At 49.7% G+C, this 17101-nt stretch overlaps 1 protein-coding gene across 1 annotated transcript; it reads left to right on the forward strand.

The window, feature by feature from the left end:
* Nucleotides 1-10235: 10235 nt before the first annotated feature.
* On the forward strand, nucleotides 10236-14286 carry FXYD4 (FXYD domain containing ion transport regulator 4). The gene is made up of 8 exons (XM_045810045.2): nucleotides 10236-10335; nucleotides 11860-11919; nucleotides 12491-12523; nucleotides 12653-12676; nucleotides 13353-13427; nucleotides 13523-13559; nucleotides 13865-13902; nucleotides 14095-14286. The coding sequence occupies exons 2-8, from the start codon at nucleotides 11880-11882 to the stop codon at nucleotides 14112-14114; spliced, it is 267 nt and encodes an 88-aa protein (XP_045666001.1). The 5' UTR covers nucleotides 10236-10335; nucleotides 11860-11879; the 3' UTR covers nucleotides 14115-14286.
* Nucleotides 14287-17101: the final 2815 nt, after the last annotated feature.

Consider the following 17101-nt stretch of genomic DNA (forward strand, 5'->3'; position numbering starts at 1 on the left):
CATTTCTGAGCTACTGAAGCTATTGAAGCTTAAGCTTAAGAGGTCCCACGCCCCAACCTCACCCAAGCTGGCCTCTGCCTGCAGCCCAGATCCCTGCCCACATCCAGACCCCCTACCCCACACCTCCCACAGCCAGATGACCTCAAAGTTCTGTCCCCCCAATCCTAGCAACCCACTGCACTCGCTCTGGGATCCACCCTCATGTCCGCCAGCCTACATGCGGGCCCCCTCCCCAAGGCCAGGGCACGCCGGCACACAACTCCCCACCCCAGGGCCTGACGCCCTCCCACACCCAACTCCACCCACATTTGGGCCTCCTTCCACATCAAACGCCCTCTCAGATGTCCTTCAGTGTCCCTGCCCACCCATTTCCAGGCCCCTCCACCACACATCCCCAGGCTGTCTTCGCCCAGGTCCCAAGCCCCCACCCCAAGTCTGATCCCCCCAACCTCTGACCACAACCTGCTTCCAGGCCTTCCCCCTGCTCATGCATGTTCTCCCTTTCTCTCTCTCAAATAATAAATAAATAAAAATCTTAAAAAAAAAAAGTGGGTTAATCACCCTAGAAGGAAGACTTCCATTCTTTCTCATAGAAATTATTCTAATTTTACATATTCTAATTTAAAATATTCAAATTCAGGGGGCACCTGGGTGGTTTAGTTGGTTAAGCATCTGCCTTTGGCTCAGGCCATGATCCCGGGATTCTGGGCTCAAGCCCTGGGTCCGGCTCCCTGCTGGGCTGGGAGCCTGCTTCTCCCTCTGCCTGCAGCTCCCCCTGCTTGTGCTCTCTCTCTCTCAGTCAAATATATAAATAAAATCTTTTTTAAAAAAATATTCAAAATCACTATCGTATGAAGTAGTGGCTATGATTATGCAATGTTACTAATAAAATTAATATTTTGACAGGCAATTAATTTTAAAATGTGTTATATTAAAAATTTTGTCGTCAGCTTTTTTAAATTTGCAATTGCTTTGCTTTGTCATTCTAAACATATAAACCTTCGGGGATGCCTGGCTGGCTCGGTGGAGCATGCCACTACATCTCGGGGTTGTAGGTTTGAGCCCCACCATGGGTATACAGATTACTTTAAAATAAAATCTTAAATATATATTACATATTTGTTTTACTATTTTATGATATATTTATTATATATAAATATATATTTATAAATAAAATTATGTGTGGTGCGTGTGTGTGTGTATGTGTATATATATATATATATATATATATATATATATATAGGCTTTCACACAAACATTACGTTCATAATTTTGTGTTCTCTTCCTAGAGAGAACTCCCGGCATTGCATGGCTTCAGCTTCCACTTCCGGGATCGCCCACGGGGGTCTTCTAGGGCAGGTGTGTCTGTTCTCTGAGGGACATATCTGGGGCATCACCACTGGGCACCAAGGTCACACAATTTCAGTTTTCAGAAGGAATATTGTTTTTCAAGACAGGTGAACTGAGACCTGTGTACCCCACTGTGCCCAGACCTAGAAGCCTAGAAGGTCTCAGTCACCATGGATGAAAGGGTAGAATATAGCAAACTCCACCCACCTCTAGCAGCAAAACTGGTTCTCCAAGGGTGTGTGGTGGAAGGAATGGCTACAGCCCTCACTGTGGAAAATCCCAATGTTGATCATTAGAAGTTAATATATTAATATTTTACTAGTTTATTAAGAACTTAAAGGTAAGTAATAGCTATCAAGACTTTATATATCAACCTACAAGGCATTTTAATTTTACATTGCAGGAAAAAAGTTTAAATTGCTACTCAATGTTTATACTATGATTTATTTCCCATTGTTTACTAAACTTCAGTTTCTCAATAGTTCTTTTTAGTTTGGTAAACATTGCTTGGAGGAACTTGTCATTCTCTTTTGTAGTCTGATTAGAGTAGAACGTAACACTAACTCCCTTTGTGTACTGGTAAAACTGCATAACAAATGACAGCAAAATGTCGCAGGGTTCTTAAATTAGCTAATGCAGTGGAGACAACAAAGACTTTGTCCAGCTTTGATTGTATTTGAATTCAGATTTCAAGCGGCCACAAATTCAATGCATTCTTTAACTTAACAGACAAGCTTCTAGAAACTACTAACATTCATAATCAACATTCTGTGCCAACACAGAACTAAAACCAGCTTCAGTGCAGACCCTTTCCGATCATAGTGTGGTCTCTTGAACCACCATCTTTATTCTTTTATTTTTTTTAAAGATTTTATTTATTTATTTGACAGAGAGAGAGAGCACAAACAGCGGGAGCAGCAGAAGGAGAGAGAGAAGCAGGCTCCCCGCTGAGCAGGGAGCCCGAGGAGGGCTCAATCCCAGGATCCCAGGAACACGACCTGAGCTGAAGGCAGACCCTTAACTGATTGAGCCACCCAGGCGCCCCTTGAACCACCATTTTGGATCTTTCAACTTTAACAGTGCCAGTCAGTAAAAACATTCTCTCATTCTATTACTGCCAATAACTAAGTAATTTTCCTTATAAGACACTTATTATAATTAACTTATATAAAGATATAGATTCTTTAAAAAACAAAATTCTAGCAGAGTCAATTTTAAAGATCTTATTTATTGGCTTTATTCGAAGATTCATGAATCTGGCAACATCCCATCTAGCAGACAGAAGGGAGCTCTGAGGCACTGTACAAAGTGAAAGACTTCTATCGGCAGAAGGGAGGGGGAACAAAGACGTTATACTAGCAAAAAGTGGATTGGCTGTGGCAAGGTCACTTTCTTTTAGGAGATGACAGGGGTCTATCAGGCAGATTACCCCTTTAGTGCTGATCAGGTAGTTCCTGATTGACTGGTTTAAGATTCCATTTTGGAAAGAGTCAAAACTGTAATTAAGTCTAAGTTTGGTGATGTGGGGCTTAGCATAAGTGACTCCATTTGGGGGCCTGTTATCTTGTTTTAACAAGATAAACAGATTTGATGGAGAGACATTTCTTGGAATGAGAGCCACTGGCTCGAGATAAAAAAAAAAAACTTTTTTGTAAATTAATCTGGGTATATGTTTGACTTCATTGGCTCAATTTAACCAGAAAAAAAAAATGGCAAAGGGAAATTTGTGGCATACAAATGCTTTTAAACCTACGTTTCTATCACTGACCAATTCTGATGTCCCAGTCTAAGAAAGCTGTCTCTCTCCCCCATCCCTCTCTACATCTCAGCTACTTTCTGTGTCTTGACTGCACCTGTCAATCAGTACTTGAAATATTGTACCATCTGTTTCTTTTTCCAACTCCTTGCCCTCACTGTGATGTCAGCCACTCAGGGCAGGAGCTTTGCATTGCCTGGTTCAGAGCCCCCAGTTCATGGAACTGGGATGAGAATCAAAATGTGTGTTGAATTATTAAACAGATATTAAATTAATTATATTAGAACAAAAATATTTTGAAAAGTTGTAAAATCAAATTGTAACTTATTTTATCTTTGTTCTTTTTTTTTTAGTAAGTAAACTCTACCCCCAAGGTGGGGCTTGAACTCATGACCCCCAAGATCAAGAGTCTCATGCTCTACCAACTGAGCCAGTCAGGAACCCCTGTAACTTATTTTAAAAAGCATGGCATATATATACATGGAAGTGATACCAACTTTTTGGCAATTGGCACCCTAGTCAAAATAAAAAGTACACTTACTGGCTCAAAATATCTAGGGGTGCCCAGCTGGCTCAGATTATAGAGTATGTGACTCTTGATCTCGGGGTTGTGAGTTTGAGCCCTACATTGGGCAGGTAGAGTTTTGTTTTGTTTTTTTTTAATGAAAATGAAAATGAAATTGGTGTGCCTGGCTGACTCAGTTGGTAGAGAATGCAACTCTAGATCTCAGGTTGTGGTTCGAGCTGCACACTGGGCACAGAAATTACTTTAAAAATTTTTTAATATCTAAATATTATTATCTGCATAAAAATCACACACATGCCCCAAAGAGAAATATATATTTTTATATGCATATTTATATGCGTGCATATGTATATAATATACATATATATGTATATATATTTTTTAAGATGTATTTTAGGGGCGCCTGGGTGGCTCAGTCGGTTAAGTGTCTACCTTCTGCTTAGGTCATGATCCCAGGGTCCTGGGATTGAGTCCCAGGTCTGGCTCTCTGCTCAGCAGGGAGCCTGCGTCTCCCTCTCCCTCTGTCTGCCCCTCCCCCTGCTTGTGCTCTCTGTCAAATAAATAAATACTTTAAAAAAAATAAAGATGTATTTTATTTAATTGAGAGAGCACACACACACACACACACACACACACACACACACACACACGTGCAGAGGGGGAGGGGCAAAGGGGGAGGCAGACAAAGAATCTCAAGCAGACTTCCCTCGGAGCACTGGCGGGGCCCAACTGCCAGGCTCCATCCCATTACCCATGAGATCACGACCTGAGCTGAAACCAACACCTAGAAGCTCAACCGACTGAGCCACCCAGGTGCCCCAAATTGTACACTTTAAATGGGGTAACTGCTTGGTAGGTAAATCATTTCTCAACAGAGCTATTTTAAAATCATATTAAAAATAAATCTCGTGGGGCGCCTGGGTGGCTCAGTCGTTAAGCGTCTGCCTTTGGCTCAGGGCGTGATCCCAGTGTTCTGGGATCGAATCCCGCATCAGGCTCCTCCGCTAGGAGCCTGCTTCTTCCTCTCCCACTCCCCCGGCTTGTGTTCCCTCTCTCACTGGCTGTCTCTCTCTCTGTCAAATAAATAAATAAAATCTTAAATAAATAAATAAATAAATCTCGTGCACAGTTTAATGTGGAGAGTGGTGGTTAAGAGCCAGCTCTGGGGCTGGAGAGCCACTTTCAGCTGTGTGGCCCAGAGCTTCATTTAACCATTTACTTCAGTTCCTCATCCTGAAATCCAGCGATGAATCCTCTGTAGATAGATTGTTGTTAGGATAACCTGAGTTAACACTTGGAAAGTGCTGGAAAACAGCCTGTCAGGTAGAAAGCACTCACTTAGGCTGCTCTAGTGGACAAAGCTGCTGTCACCCAGAGTGAGAGGTGCTAGTGCCCTTGAAGGGGTCATAACCTGAGGAGCAGACACATCAACAGAGAATCTCCTTATGTGCTTAGTGGTGGCCTGTGTGGCCGGGTGGATAAGGGGGTGACCTAAGACAGGGAACTCTGATCTATGGTGTGTGTGTGTGTGTGTGTGTGTGCGCGCGTGTGTGAGAGAGACAGAGAGAGAGAGAGACAATGGGAAGATTTTTTAAAAGATTTTATTTATTTATTTATTTGAGAGAGAAAGCAGGGGGGAGGGACAAGGGGTTCTGCTCTCAGTACCCTGGGATCATGACCTGAGCTGAAGGCAGACACTTAACCAACTTAGCCACCCAGGTTCCCCTTAAGTAATCTCTCCACCCTACCTGGGTCTCGAACTCACAACCCCAAGATCAAGAGTCCTACAGACTGAGCCAGCCAGGCACCTGGGAATGCTTTTTTTGGAAGTTGCTGACTGTTAAGTACCCCTAGGAAGTGAAGAGGCGTGTCCACGAGATGCTTCAAATACAAGGTCGAGAGCTGAGACATCTGGTTGATGAGAGACACGCGTAGTAGTTGCACAAGTATGCTAAGGGACCCGTGGATGGGAAGAAAGCATCACTGAGGTCTAACAGAAACAGAACAAAAGTCAATGAGAAGTGTCGTCGCGACCTCGGTTCAATGAACAGTTTTCGCCTCTCTCCTGCACAGGTCTCCAGCCTCGTATCTCGCCCTTGTTTGAAGCCCTCCCCAAGTCCAAGATTCCCTGCCGGCTTTCTGGCCTCCCTCCATGCAGCTCGCCTCCTCCTGCCGGTTCATTCCCCAGGCCGCCCTGCTCTTGTCTTCCTCCTCCCTGGCCTGCTTGACAGCAGCTGTGCTGTCCCTTCACCTCAGCTATCCTTCACAGCCTCTAGGGTCCCAGTTACCGAAGACCACGACTTCCCGAAGACCGTGACAATCACGGGGCACGAACGTATGAATGGATGGACAAAGACTACGTCAAAATTTAAACAGTCACCACCTTTACAGAGCAAAGAGGTGCCTGAGCGGCTGCGCATGCGTAATACGGCGGCTGCTTGACAAACTCGCGGCTGAACTGGAGCAGCCAATCGGCGCGAGGAGGGACGACAGAAAAGCCCCGCCCATGCTGCCTGGGCCTTCGCCCCACAGGCGGCTTCACCCGCGGCCCCGCCTCAACAGCCATCTCTTAGTGGTGATTGGCTGGAAGCCAACATGGTTCTATTCCGATTGGCTGTTTCTCCGTCCTTTGCGCGGAGTGGGAGGGTGGTAATTGATGGCCACTTGGAAGGGGTGTGTTAGAGACGGAGAATAGTTTCTGGAGGCCGGAGTCGGCCAAAGAAAGCCAGGCTTTTACTACACATTCCTGAAGGGAGCGGCTGCCACCGAGACCCATATATACCCACATATACCCATTCGTGAGACCACCTTTCCCGCATCGTTTCCGTATCCCCTCTTCCCGAAGGCACTTAAAATCCGCAGTGAAGGGCCCCTCCTGCTGCTTTCCTAACGCACAAGAGTCAGCCACGGCCTAAAAATGAAGCCTCAGACCGCCGCTACCCTTTAGATGGCCGCCCTTGCACCCTGTCTTACACCTGCTACCCTCCTCTCACGGGCTGCCTCTTTCTCTCCTACCCCCATCCTCCATCATCAAAGGGAGTGAGGCCCAGATCTGTGGGCCCCAGACCAGTAGGAGCCCAGCTCTCTGAACACACATAGGGGGATCTGCTGAAAATGCGGAGAGGGGAAGAGGAGCAGGGGGACTCCTGAGGGAGGCAGAGCACAGGAAGTGGGGCCAGGTGGGAATTCACGATGTATTTCTCATAGGGATGAAACACTGGAGACAACTGGGCAAAGCCTCAGAGGACAGAGATAACCTCTCCTGGAGTTTGTTCCCTCCTCTACCAGACCCCCTCAAAATAGATCATCTCAGCCTTCTGGTGATGCTGATATTCAGTCCCTCTTGGAAGGTAGGGAAAAAACACGTTATGCTCCCACTATGTGCCAGGCAAGATACTAGCCACCTCCCTTTTATTTTACTTACCTCTGGTCAATCTTAGATAACTCCTGTTTTATTACCTTTCCTCAGGGAAGTTAATGGCTTTGAGGATCCATCTCTGTTTTTCACAGAGCAATACTGGTGCTTGCAGGAGGGGGAAAGCACAGCGTGGGAGTGTGGGGAGGTGTGGCAGTGATTGACATGAGCAGAGGCGGGATCCTGGGCATCAGTGCTGATTTTCAGCGGCTGGCCACGCTTGGCAACAGACTTCCTGCCTTCCACACAAGGTCCTTTGTATCCATTGCAACACTGACTCCAGAAGGGGAAGAAAGAGTTCAGACTGGATCTTTCTGTTTTCTCACTCTCAACTTTTAATACCTCCAGGCTGTCATCTGCACCCATCCAACTAAGTCTGGCTCTCCATCACCCACTCTTCCCAGCCTTTCATCATCCCAAGGTTTGATTTCCCTGTAAGCCTCAGTGCCTCTTACCCAGATCTCCCATTTGGAAGATAAGAAATCAGACCCAGGGGGCGCCTGGATGGCTCAGTCGGTTAAGCATCCGCCTTCAGCTCAAGTCATGATCCTGGAGTCCCAGGATTGAGCCCCGCCTCACGTCGCCTCGCGTCGGGCTCTCCGCTCAACGGGGAGTCTGCTTCTCCCTCTGCTCCTCACCCTGCTCGTGCTCTTTCTCTCAAATAAATAAAATCTTTAAAAGAAAAGAAAAAGAAAGAAAAGAAATCAGACCCAAATGGATGGCTCCAGAGATTCTGACGAGGAATGTATGTCCAAGAAGCAGAGCAAGCAGCCAGCCCTCCTTGAAAGTGATTTCCTGAAAACAGCCTTCACTGCCAGTCCAGCCTCTCAGGAATTATACTTTCAGAGAGCGAGCAGTTGTTTATCCTAAATACTCCTAACGAATGAAAAGACAGGTTAGTAAACACTTAACATGCCAAAGGTCTATAGATTTCAACACCCAGTTTCATGACCGTGTGTAAGTACTGGTTTTAACATCCAAGAAGATAAATTCACTGACCTGGGAACTGACTTCGCATCACTTCCAGTGTAGAAGGCACTGCTGCCTGCTGGGAATGGCCAGCCTTTGAGGCCCCTCAGAGGGACAGATGCACTCTTCGGCCATGGTGCACCTACACCTACCGTCAGTTTGGACAAAAGGAAGAGAGGAGGTGGTGACTTACCATTGTGCCTGCAGAAGTCACACACAGTAGCTGGGCTCCCTCTCGCTGGTTCTGCGCCAGGCTCCACCTAGCCCTACCTTGGACCAGTGCAATACCACCAGGCTCAGGTGAGGTTTCCTTTCTACCTGTTAAAGATGATACTATCTCATGGTGACAGGGATGGGAGTGGAGGATCCCTGAAGAGGGCAGAAGCTGCAAGGCAGAGCAAAGGTGCTTCTGGAGAAGTGGATCTGAGGTCCTTTTCATACTTCCTGGAGACCTCCCAAAGCAAAGAGGGCCCTGGGGACCTAAAATGTCACCTTTTTACAAATGCCTGCTTCATGGCTGCTTCTTCCTCACTGTAGCCTGATGGGGCAGAAGAACTCAGCTGAAGGGTCTGGTCTCTTGGGCTGAGACCCGCCTTCCACTACCAAGGCACAATGGGGACTTGAGCAAGACCTTTCTCTTCTCTGGAACATGGATTCTCCGTGGGGGGCTCGCTACTGAAGACCCCCTTTCTCTTATGCTGCAGATCTCTGGGTGTGTATCAGGGCCGCTCCCAGCTATAGTTACAGTGAACTGAGCAGCATAATCAGATGTCACCACAAACATTCAGAGTAGGCTCGGTCATGGTTCCTACTTTATGGATGAATAAATAGGCAGGAAAAGGGTAAATTAGTTGCTCGGGTGCACATAGCAAGTAACTAACAGAGCCTGGATTTGACTTCAAAGTATGTGCAATTAATGGTTCTTCTGAATCTTGAGGTTAACAAACTTTCCTCGCACCAGACCTAGGAGGCATTCGATCCACAAATACATTTGAGGGCTGATCATGGAGCAGCCCCATACCCCTGCAGAACCTACACCCCAAACCTCAAAGGTCAGTCCTATCATTATTCCATTTTAGGGGAGAGGGAACTGGGGATCAGAATGATGAAGGAGCTACCTGAGCTTACCCAGTGAGCAAACAGCAGGCTGGACTTCAACTCTAGCTCTTCCTAGCCCCAGAGCCCCTGAACTTGAACTCCCCAGAAACTGAATCTTGAAACCAGGGAGCACCATGGAAGGTTTTCATGAGAAGGTGTAACATGTTCATACTAGGAATATCCTCCCCCATCCTGCTCACCCTTCCTCCCCACCCTGCCTTTCAAGGCTTTGTTTTCCCCCGTGGTCCCCACCACTGGGAGCCTCTGGTGGCTTCTTGCCCTCATTGATTCAACAATTCAATCAAAATCTATTTACTGGTGTCCATGACTGGCCACTGGGAGTAAGGGTGGCAAGAGTCCTGCCTTCAGCTGATCACCATCTAGTGGTAAAAGCAGCAGAGGAATTGGGGAGGAGGGACAGCAGAATGGAGAGCCCTGGGCTCATCCAGAGCCAAGGGCACAGGCCAAAAGCATGTGGTGGAGTGAGGGGTGAAAGGGGAGCTTGACCAGCAGCCTGTGAGGCAGATCTGGGGGTCCGCAGAGGGAAGCAGCCCACTATTCAGCCTGGAACTGGCAGTCCTCCTCCTGGCACCACCCCTCCCCCCACACCCTGTGGAGCAGGCAGGAAACCATGGTTTGGGCCAGGGTGGTTTCTAAACCTACCCATCAGTTTCCCGGGGCTAAGTGGGTGTCGGGGTCTGGTCAATAAACACCCAGTCCAGGGAAAAGCAATGTGACCTCAAGGCCAGTCCCTGACTCCTAGTCGATTCAGTTGTCCCCAGGACACCCCACACAGAAGTCCCGGAATCCCCACTGCCAGCACAAGAGCCCAGAAACATCCTGTCCCCCTTCCAGCAACTCTCTGGACCCCTCTTTTAGGATCTAGGTGAGCTAAAGAAGCGGAAAGTCTACCTTCTCCTCAAGAGAAAGGTCTTGAGGCCCAGCCCATCCCTCTCCTACCACCGCCTTAGCCTCTGATGGCCCTGGGGCCCCCAGGAGCTCAGCTCTGCACTGGGCGTGGCAGGGCAAGCTGTCCTAAGGCGGGGTGGGGGTGGGGTGGGGGTGATGGTAAGGAACTACTGGAATCTCAAGGAATCTGACCAGTTCCCACCTGCCTGCAGGTATTGTTGCCCTGGGCGGAGCTGCTGGGTTTAAAGAGCCGGAACCCACCTGGGCGAACACAGCCCCAGCAGCCTCTCCAGATCTGTGCCCAGCTCTCAGGTGAGCAAGGGTCTACTAGTACTTCAGGGCTGCTAAGCGGAAGGGTGGGGGAAGAAGGGTGAGGGTCGGGGTTGGGGGTGGGGGTACCAGTCTGAGGAAGGGTGGTGGGTGCCCAGGTATTCTCAGTATCAGGGTTCACGTTTGAGGGTTTTGAGGATTGGAGGCCATTTGCTCTGTGACCACTGTCATATAGACAGTGGGATAGGGGCAGAAGGAAACAGGAGCCTGCCTTTGGCTAAAGAATATATAAAGGGGAGTTGCAACCCTCATGACTCAGGAATCCCAGGGTGTTGAGGAGGGATGAGTCCAAAGGAGGGCCAGCTTCGGAGACTGCTAAAAGCCCACAAACTCCCACATTCAGAAGCTGCACATTACTAGACCCTTCCATCTAGGGCAAAAGGACCCATGTATGTATGTATGTATGTATGTATGTATGTATGTATGTATCTGTTTATCTATCAACTTGGCTTTATTAAGCGATTCATGAATCAGGCAGCATCCCATCTAACAAGTATAGAGGGCTATGTATTTATTGTAACACATATCATTACTTAGTATGTGCTAGGCTTTATTCTTAGGCTTCACATATAGTAATTCCTTTAATTCAATCATAACCTTATGCAGTGGCTATTAATTGTCCTCATTTTACAGGACACTGAAGCACCGAGAGGTTAGGTAACCCACTGACTCACACAGCTGTTCGGTGATTTTGAGGGGATTAGAGTTTCAGTCGGCCGGCCCTGCAGATAATAACCGGGGCTTCAGTTTGCAACAGCTGACAATCCCTCAGCTTGCCTGCTGCCAACAACATGCGGAAAGCTGGAAGGGGTCTTATCTCAAGGAAACAGCCACTGTAGGAACTAGTACTTAGGGACATGGATAGTTCCCACCTTGAGGAGAAGGAAAGGAGCACTGTTCCTTCCACCCACCAGGCAGTTCCTGCTGTGGGGTTTGGGGCTGTCCTGGAGCAGGATCCCGGGCTGGGGCTGGGGCTGGGCTGGGGCGGGAGGCCCTCACCTGCTTCCAGTACCACCTTTCCCCTGCTCAGCTGCTCGTTCCTCTGCTGCTCAGCCCTGGGTGTGCTCACGCTTTGCAGAGACTATCTTGGAATTCATCCTGATACCGCCTGAGGCCCAGACCTTTGGGAACAATAGCTCAGGGTACCTTAGCCTTTTGAGTGGGGGTAAGGAACCAAAGCCTGAGTTAGAACAGTAGCCCCACTCCTCTGACCTAGGGTCGGTCAGGCTTCTGATTAAAGAGTTTAACAAAGACTGTAACAAATCACTCACTAGGTGCGAGCCTTGTTCCAAGTACTTAACTAGTATTAACTCAATCCATGTAACCCCTCTAGACATTTACTATTATGTAAATAGTAATGAGGAAACAGAAATTAGTAACTTTCCCCAAACCACCTCATAAACCAAGTGCACCCTTGGGATTTGTGCCCTGGCTCTGTGCCCCAGGCACTGTGAACCTGGGGCAGGTCCTGGCTGTCTGACCTCAGCCCGCCCCTCTCCCCTGCAGCCCTGCTCTGCAGCTGTATCATGAAGAGAGTGACCCGGGGCCTTCTCCTCACACTGGCAGGTGAGCCCTCCCCGAAGTGAACCTGCTGCCACCCACCACCCACCCCCCGCCCCCGGGCAGTGAAAACCAGGGCGGCATCTCCCAAAGGGGCCTGATGTCGAACAAATGTATTTTCACTTAAACTGTCAACTTAAAGAGTGGCACTGAGGAAATAATAGTACGGGGAGGAAGTGGGTATTGCAAATTTGTCCTAAATAATTGAACAGTAACCATCTGTTGGCATAAAGAGAGGAGCATTCCCTATTCCCTGTCAGGGCATTAGCTGGGATCTGTGTGGGAAGCTTCTCAGAAGAGGGTAAAAAGATACCAACACACCATCCGATTTCAAATGCAAGAAAGAATAGCAGGAAGCCTGAGGAAGGGCTGGGGGGTGGGGGGTGGGCAAAGGCTATAGGGTGGGAGACAAAATCCCAGGGCTCTTTGGGGCTGCGGAAGGTGTGAGGGTTCCCCCCCCGCCCCCCTCCCACCCCCTCACCCCGAAGGCTGGTCTGGGCTGAGGACATGCCTGCTGATTCATTCTGAGACCAATGTCCTGAATTAATACCCGATCCTTCTGTTTTTCCCAACCCAGGACTGCCAGCCTTGGAAGCCAATGACCTGGTTGGTGAGTGAGGCCCTAGACTGCCCTGCTCCTGCTGCCCCACATTTTCCCTCTAAGACCCCACATCCTGCCTCCTGGTTCTGGTCCTTATTCTTTTTTCTCCCCCCCCCCCCCCCCGCCTCTTTTCTGCAGATAAAGACAGTCCCTTCTACTATGGTAAGTGCTGATCTCCCTCATCCCCCACCCCTACCTTTGCCTATCCTGGACCTCTTTGCTACAGCTTGGTGAAGGCTAATGAGGAAAGAGGGTCAGGATGGGGCTGGGACTGGGGATTACAGAGTTGGCATGGTCTGTGAAAAGAACGAGAGGCCAGCATGCAACATGGTCTTTGGGAGAACTTCATTCCAGCAAGGGGGGAAAGTACCCATAGGCTATTTAGGAAGATTCTAGGGAAGGGGCTGGAGGCTGTTGGGCCCCTAGGTATCTCACCTGATCTTCCTTCCACTGTCTCACTTGCCTTCCCGAGCAATGGCTCCCTGTTGTCCTACAGCCCCCAGCAGCTTTCCTCTTCCTCTGCCCTGCACTGGCCTCCAGTATCCCTACACACCCCCCTTTCCCCCTAGCCTCCACACAAATGCCACTTTTCAGAAAAGCCTTCCTTGATCAAAAAGTCTTCCAACTCCCTTCTTTTTCTGTGCTTTTCTGCTTATTTTTTCTTCCTAGTGCTCTTCCCACCAGGTACTATACCGCGTATCTATTTACTGGCTTGTCTTTCTTGTTGCCTGAAATGTAAGTGCGTCTGCACAAGCAAGTGATCAGAAATAGCTTTTGAATGCGTGCGTGGGGTGGAACCGGGCTGGTGCCAGCTCATTCTCCGCTCCCGCTCCCGCAGACTGGGAAAGCCTGCAGCTGGGCGGGATGATTTTTGGAGGGCTCCTGTGCATCGCTGGAATCTTGATAGCCCTGAGTGAGTGGTGGGGCTGGCAGGCTGGGCATAGGGGAGGGTATGGGGTGGCCCAGGTGCCCCAGGTTCTTTGCACTGACCAGCTCTTCCTCTCACAGGTGGAAAATGCAAATGCAAGTACAATCAGAAGCACAGGTGAGACAGGGACCCTATCGTATGCCCTGGGAGTGAGCGGAGCACACCTATTTTGGGGTAAAGTCCTGCAATTCAGAGAAAAAAGACAGCTCCTGGGCTGCTCCCTGGGCTTGCAGTAGGATTTGTTATTCACCGATAATCAGCCCTGAAGTGCCCCAAATCAGGGAAAGCTATAACCCTTGGTATTGTTTAAAGTAACAATGGAAGAAAGCAAGGAAGTGTGCCCCCTGGAGAGGGAGCACCAGGCATCTTCACCGGGGATAAAGAAGGTCTGGGGATGCTAATTTGATGTGTTCCTTTCTCAGCCCCTTACCTGAGAAAGCCATTCCACTCATCACTCCAGGTAAGATGGGCTTCTTTGGCTTCTTTGAGAGGCTTCCAGGCACTCAGGCAGGGTGGCCTAGTATTTGAGCATTATTAAATGCCTTGCGTAAGGCTGTCCTGAGCCAGCCCAGCCTTGGGGTTTCTGGAGGCTGAGCAGGTTGCCTTTGTAGTGACCATGGCTGTGAGGACCTGACTCCCGTTCTCTCTTCAGGCTCTGCCAGTACCTGCTGAGCACAGGACCAGCTTCGTGGCACTCTCGGTATCAGCTCCCATGCTGTCCCCTCCCCACCTGGGGGCATTACCCTCCAAGATGGCCTTTCTCCCCCAGGGTGGGCCCTTAGGCTCCCTTCGGATCAGGAGACTGTCCAAAGCTTGTTTCTAAATTAAACTGTCTCATCCCTCCCTCCAGTGTCTTGTGAGTGGTCTTCCTCTGGGTCTGATCAGGGATGGGAGGCTGAGCGGGGACTCTGACCCCTTGCTCAGGAATGCTCAGGCCCCTCCATGGCTGGTGGGGAGGGGGTCCTATAGATTGCTAATGCTTCTTGTGGCCACATATCTGTCCTGAGGCCTACTCCCAGCATGCCCCCCACCGTGAAAACCTGGTAATTGGTCTTCTGCCCCCTTGCCTCATCCAGGAACCATGCAAGATACCTCAATGTTATATAATCAAAGGACCTTACAATTTCCACACTTTGCCTAGAGACCCTAGAAGTTTCCGTGAGCCTGGTACCCATGACATTCTCTAACCTAGATTGATTCCCAGGGGCTCACCCTCCACTAAGAGGCCACCTCACTCAGTGAATGCTCTCTGTCATTCACACAGCTCAGGAAATGAAGCAATTCCTTCATTGACCCATCCCAATAAAACCCTATACAACCCTCAGACAAACCCATGGACTCTCTGCCTACCCTAGGTAATATCCTATAGGACCCTACTATGAGCCATATCCGAAGAAGCTGTGCATCTTAGAATCAAAGACCATCCATACAAATCTAGGTTCCCCAGTACATCCGAAGTCCACTCCTGCAATACCTTGAAAGCTCCCTCCATGTACAGGGTAGGGCTGGGGAAATGCCTCTCCTACCTCGTCAGCCTGTCTGCGGCCTTATCTTTCATGCCAACCTCCATAGTCCAGGATAGAAGGAGCTAAGGTGCCCTCAGTCCCACCCCCGCTCCCTGCATTAACCCTGGGGTGGAGGCAGGCTGAAGCAGCAGAGATCTCCCGTCCTTGCCAGACAGTGGTGCACAGTCTGGGGTGCACCAGATCTGGGGTGAAGGGGCAGCCATGTTGGTGCATCTTGGTGTTGCTTCCAGCCAGCTCTCTCTAATGGTGCACTGCTCCAAACCCTCCCTCCACTTCTCAGGGTGGGGCCACATCCTGTGGAAATTACCGTGTCCTAGACTCCAGGCGCCTGACTTGTAGACTTGGGTTAGGAGGCCAGAGCAGGGGAGTCTGAAAGCTGAATCCTTCCTCCTGGTTGGCAGCCCATCCCAGGCCCTGAGGTCTCAAAATGAGATTCATAGATCTGCTTGAGGCCCTTGAAAGAGGACACATAAGGAGGTGGGGGTGGGGGTGGGGGAGAGTTCCAAGGCGGGACCAGAGCTGCAGCAGGAAGTCCAGGAACCTGAGTGAGACTCGAGACACCTGGCGGAAAGTGCAGCCCCTGTCTAAGTGGGTGACAGAGGGTGGCAGGGAGCCAAGCTCCTCACCCACCAGGACCAATCCTATAAGGAAGGCCCTTAGTCCCCAGGATCCTGAGCGAATGCATATGCATCCTGTGAAGAAGAAAAAACAAGTGTGTTTCAGCAGCCCGTGTGCATGGGCAGCGATGGGTGATGTGATCAGGTTAAGAGGTGACATCGGAGCTGAATCCTCAAAGGTGAATGATGAGAGGAGCCAGCCGCACAGATATCTTTCCTGGTAGAGAGAATAGCGCCTGCAATAGGCCTTTTGAGGACCAGAGAAAAGCATGAGTGGATCATCGGTGAGATCAAAGAGGAGGCAGGTGCAGCCACTGCAGGGAGAACCACTGCCCCCTCCTGAGCTGGGAATTGGGAGACCCCGGAGCCCCACGGGAGGCGGGAGCAGGAAGAGGGCAGAAGAGCACCAGGCACCCGGGGGTGCGGAGCCCAGTACGGGGGAGTCCACCAGAAGCACCCCCAAGTCAGAGCCGCCTGACTCTGAGCCGCCAAACTCGCTTTTCCATCCTGGGGAGTGGGGTGCATGCCCCCTCCTCCTTGGACACGGGAGGACACTGGTATGAGTGGATTGCATTTGAGAAGCAAAAATGAGCTCCACTTAGGAAAGCAAAATCTGTGGCCATTGATTCGTGTGGCCGGACTAGCAGATACTGAAGTGACATTATCAGAACGCCACCTTCTGAGTGACCGAAAACTGCTTTTTTTAAAAGTTGATTTATTTAAGTAATCTCAAAAACCCATCATGGGGCTCAAATTCACTGGGAGATCAAGAATGGCATGCTCTTACCCACTAAGCCAGCCAGGCACAGTGGCACCTAAGCCACTTTGACCCAACATTAAGTGATTCCGACCTGGGCGCCCGCTCTGGCAGAGGGTTTCTGGACACAACATTCCATATCCATCCTAACGTTTTAGCTAAGTGGACACCAGTCCCAGTCCTGCTTTACTTTCAGCCTGCCAAACACAGCTTTATTCCAATTTCGTCTGAACAGATTACACAGTTCCCTCGAGTCCTCTAAGCAACCACTCTGGGGTGAAGGACCCCATGACCCCTACATCCCCAACATGTGGGACTCCCTCATCGCGCAGCATCGGTGAGCCTGCCTTTGTCCAATTACAGGCTGGTGCCTAGTAGTTTAGGCTGATTCTGCCTGTCCAAGGCTGGGGCAAGGGGCTCATGGAAGACGTCTGGGGTCTGGATTAATCATGGGTGGAAGAAGTCAGGGAATGTGATAGGAGGTAGGGGGCACCATGCAGGTTGGAGTCCATGTTGGCCTGTGAGTTTGGCAGCTGGGCCCTGGAGTTGGGCTGCTGATGCCCAAGAAAAACAAGTCCTGCCCCCACTCCCCTCCTCACCTCCATTTCAACCACCACCCCCCTGGTAGGGAGAAAGAAAAGTAGCCATAGGATGAGAGGAGTCAGGGGCATCTGGGTGGCTCAGTTGGTTAAGTAACTGCCTTCAGCTCAGGTCATGGTCCTGGAGTCCTAGGATTAAGTTCCGCATCAGGCTCCTGCT

This window comes from Ursus americanus, chromosome 6 (genome assembly GCF_024610735.1).
Source record: "Ursus americanus isolate L20-20 chromosome 6, mUrsAme1.1.p, whole genome shotgun sequence".
Taxonomy (NCBI): domain Eukaryota; kingdom Metazoa; phylum Chordata; class Mammalia; order Carnivora; family Ursidae; genus Ursus; species Ursus americanus.

What these genes read in the sequence shown, in the direction of transcription:
- FXYD4 (XM_045810045.2), top strand. Translation starts at nt 11,880, where the DNA reads ATGAAGAGAGTGACCCGGGGCCTTCTCCTCACACTGGCAG. An exon ending in GGAAGCCAATGACCTGGTTG is followed by an intron (nt 12,524 to 12,652) that starts GTGAGTGAGGCC and finishes TCTTTTCTGCAG; the next exon opens with ATAAAGACAGTCCCTTCTAC. An exon ending in TGGAATCTTGATAGCCCTGA is followed by an intron (nt 13,428 to 13,522) that starts GTGAGTGGTGGG and finishes TTCCTCTCACAG; the next exon opens with GTGGAAAATGCAAATGCAAG.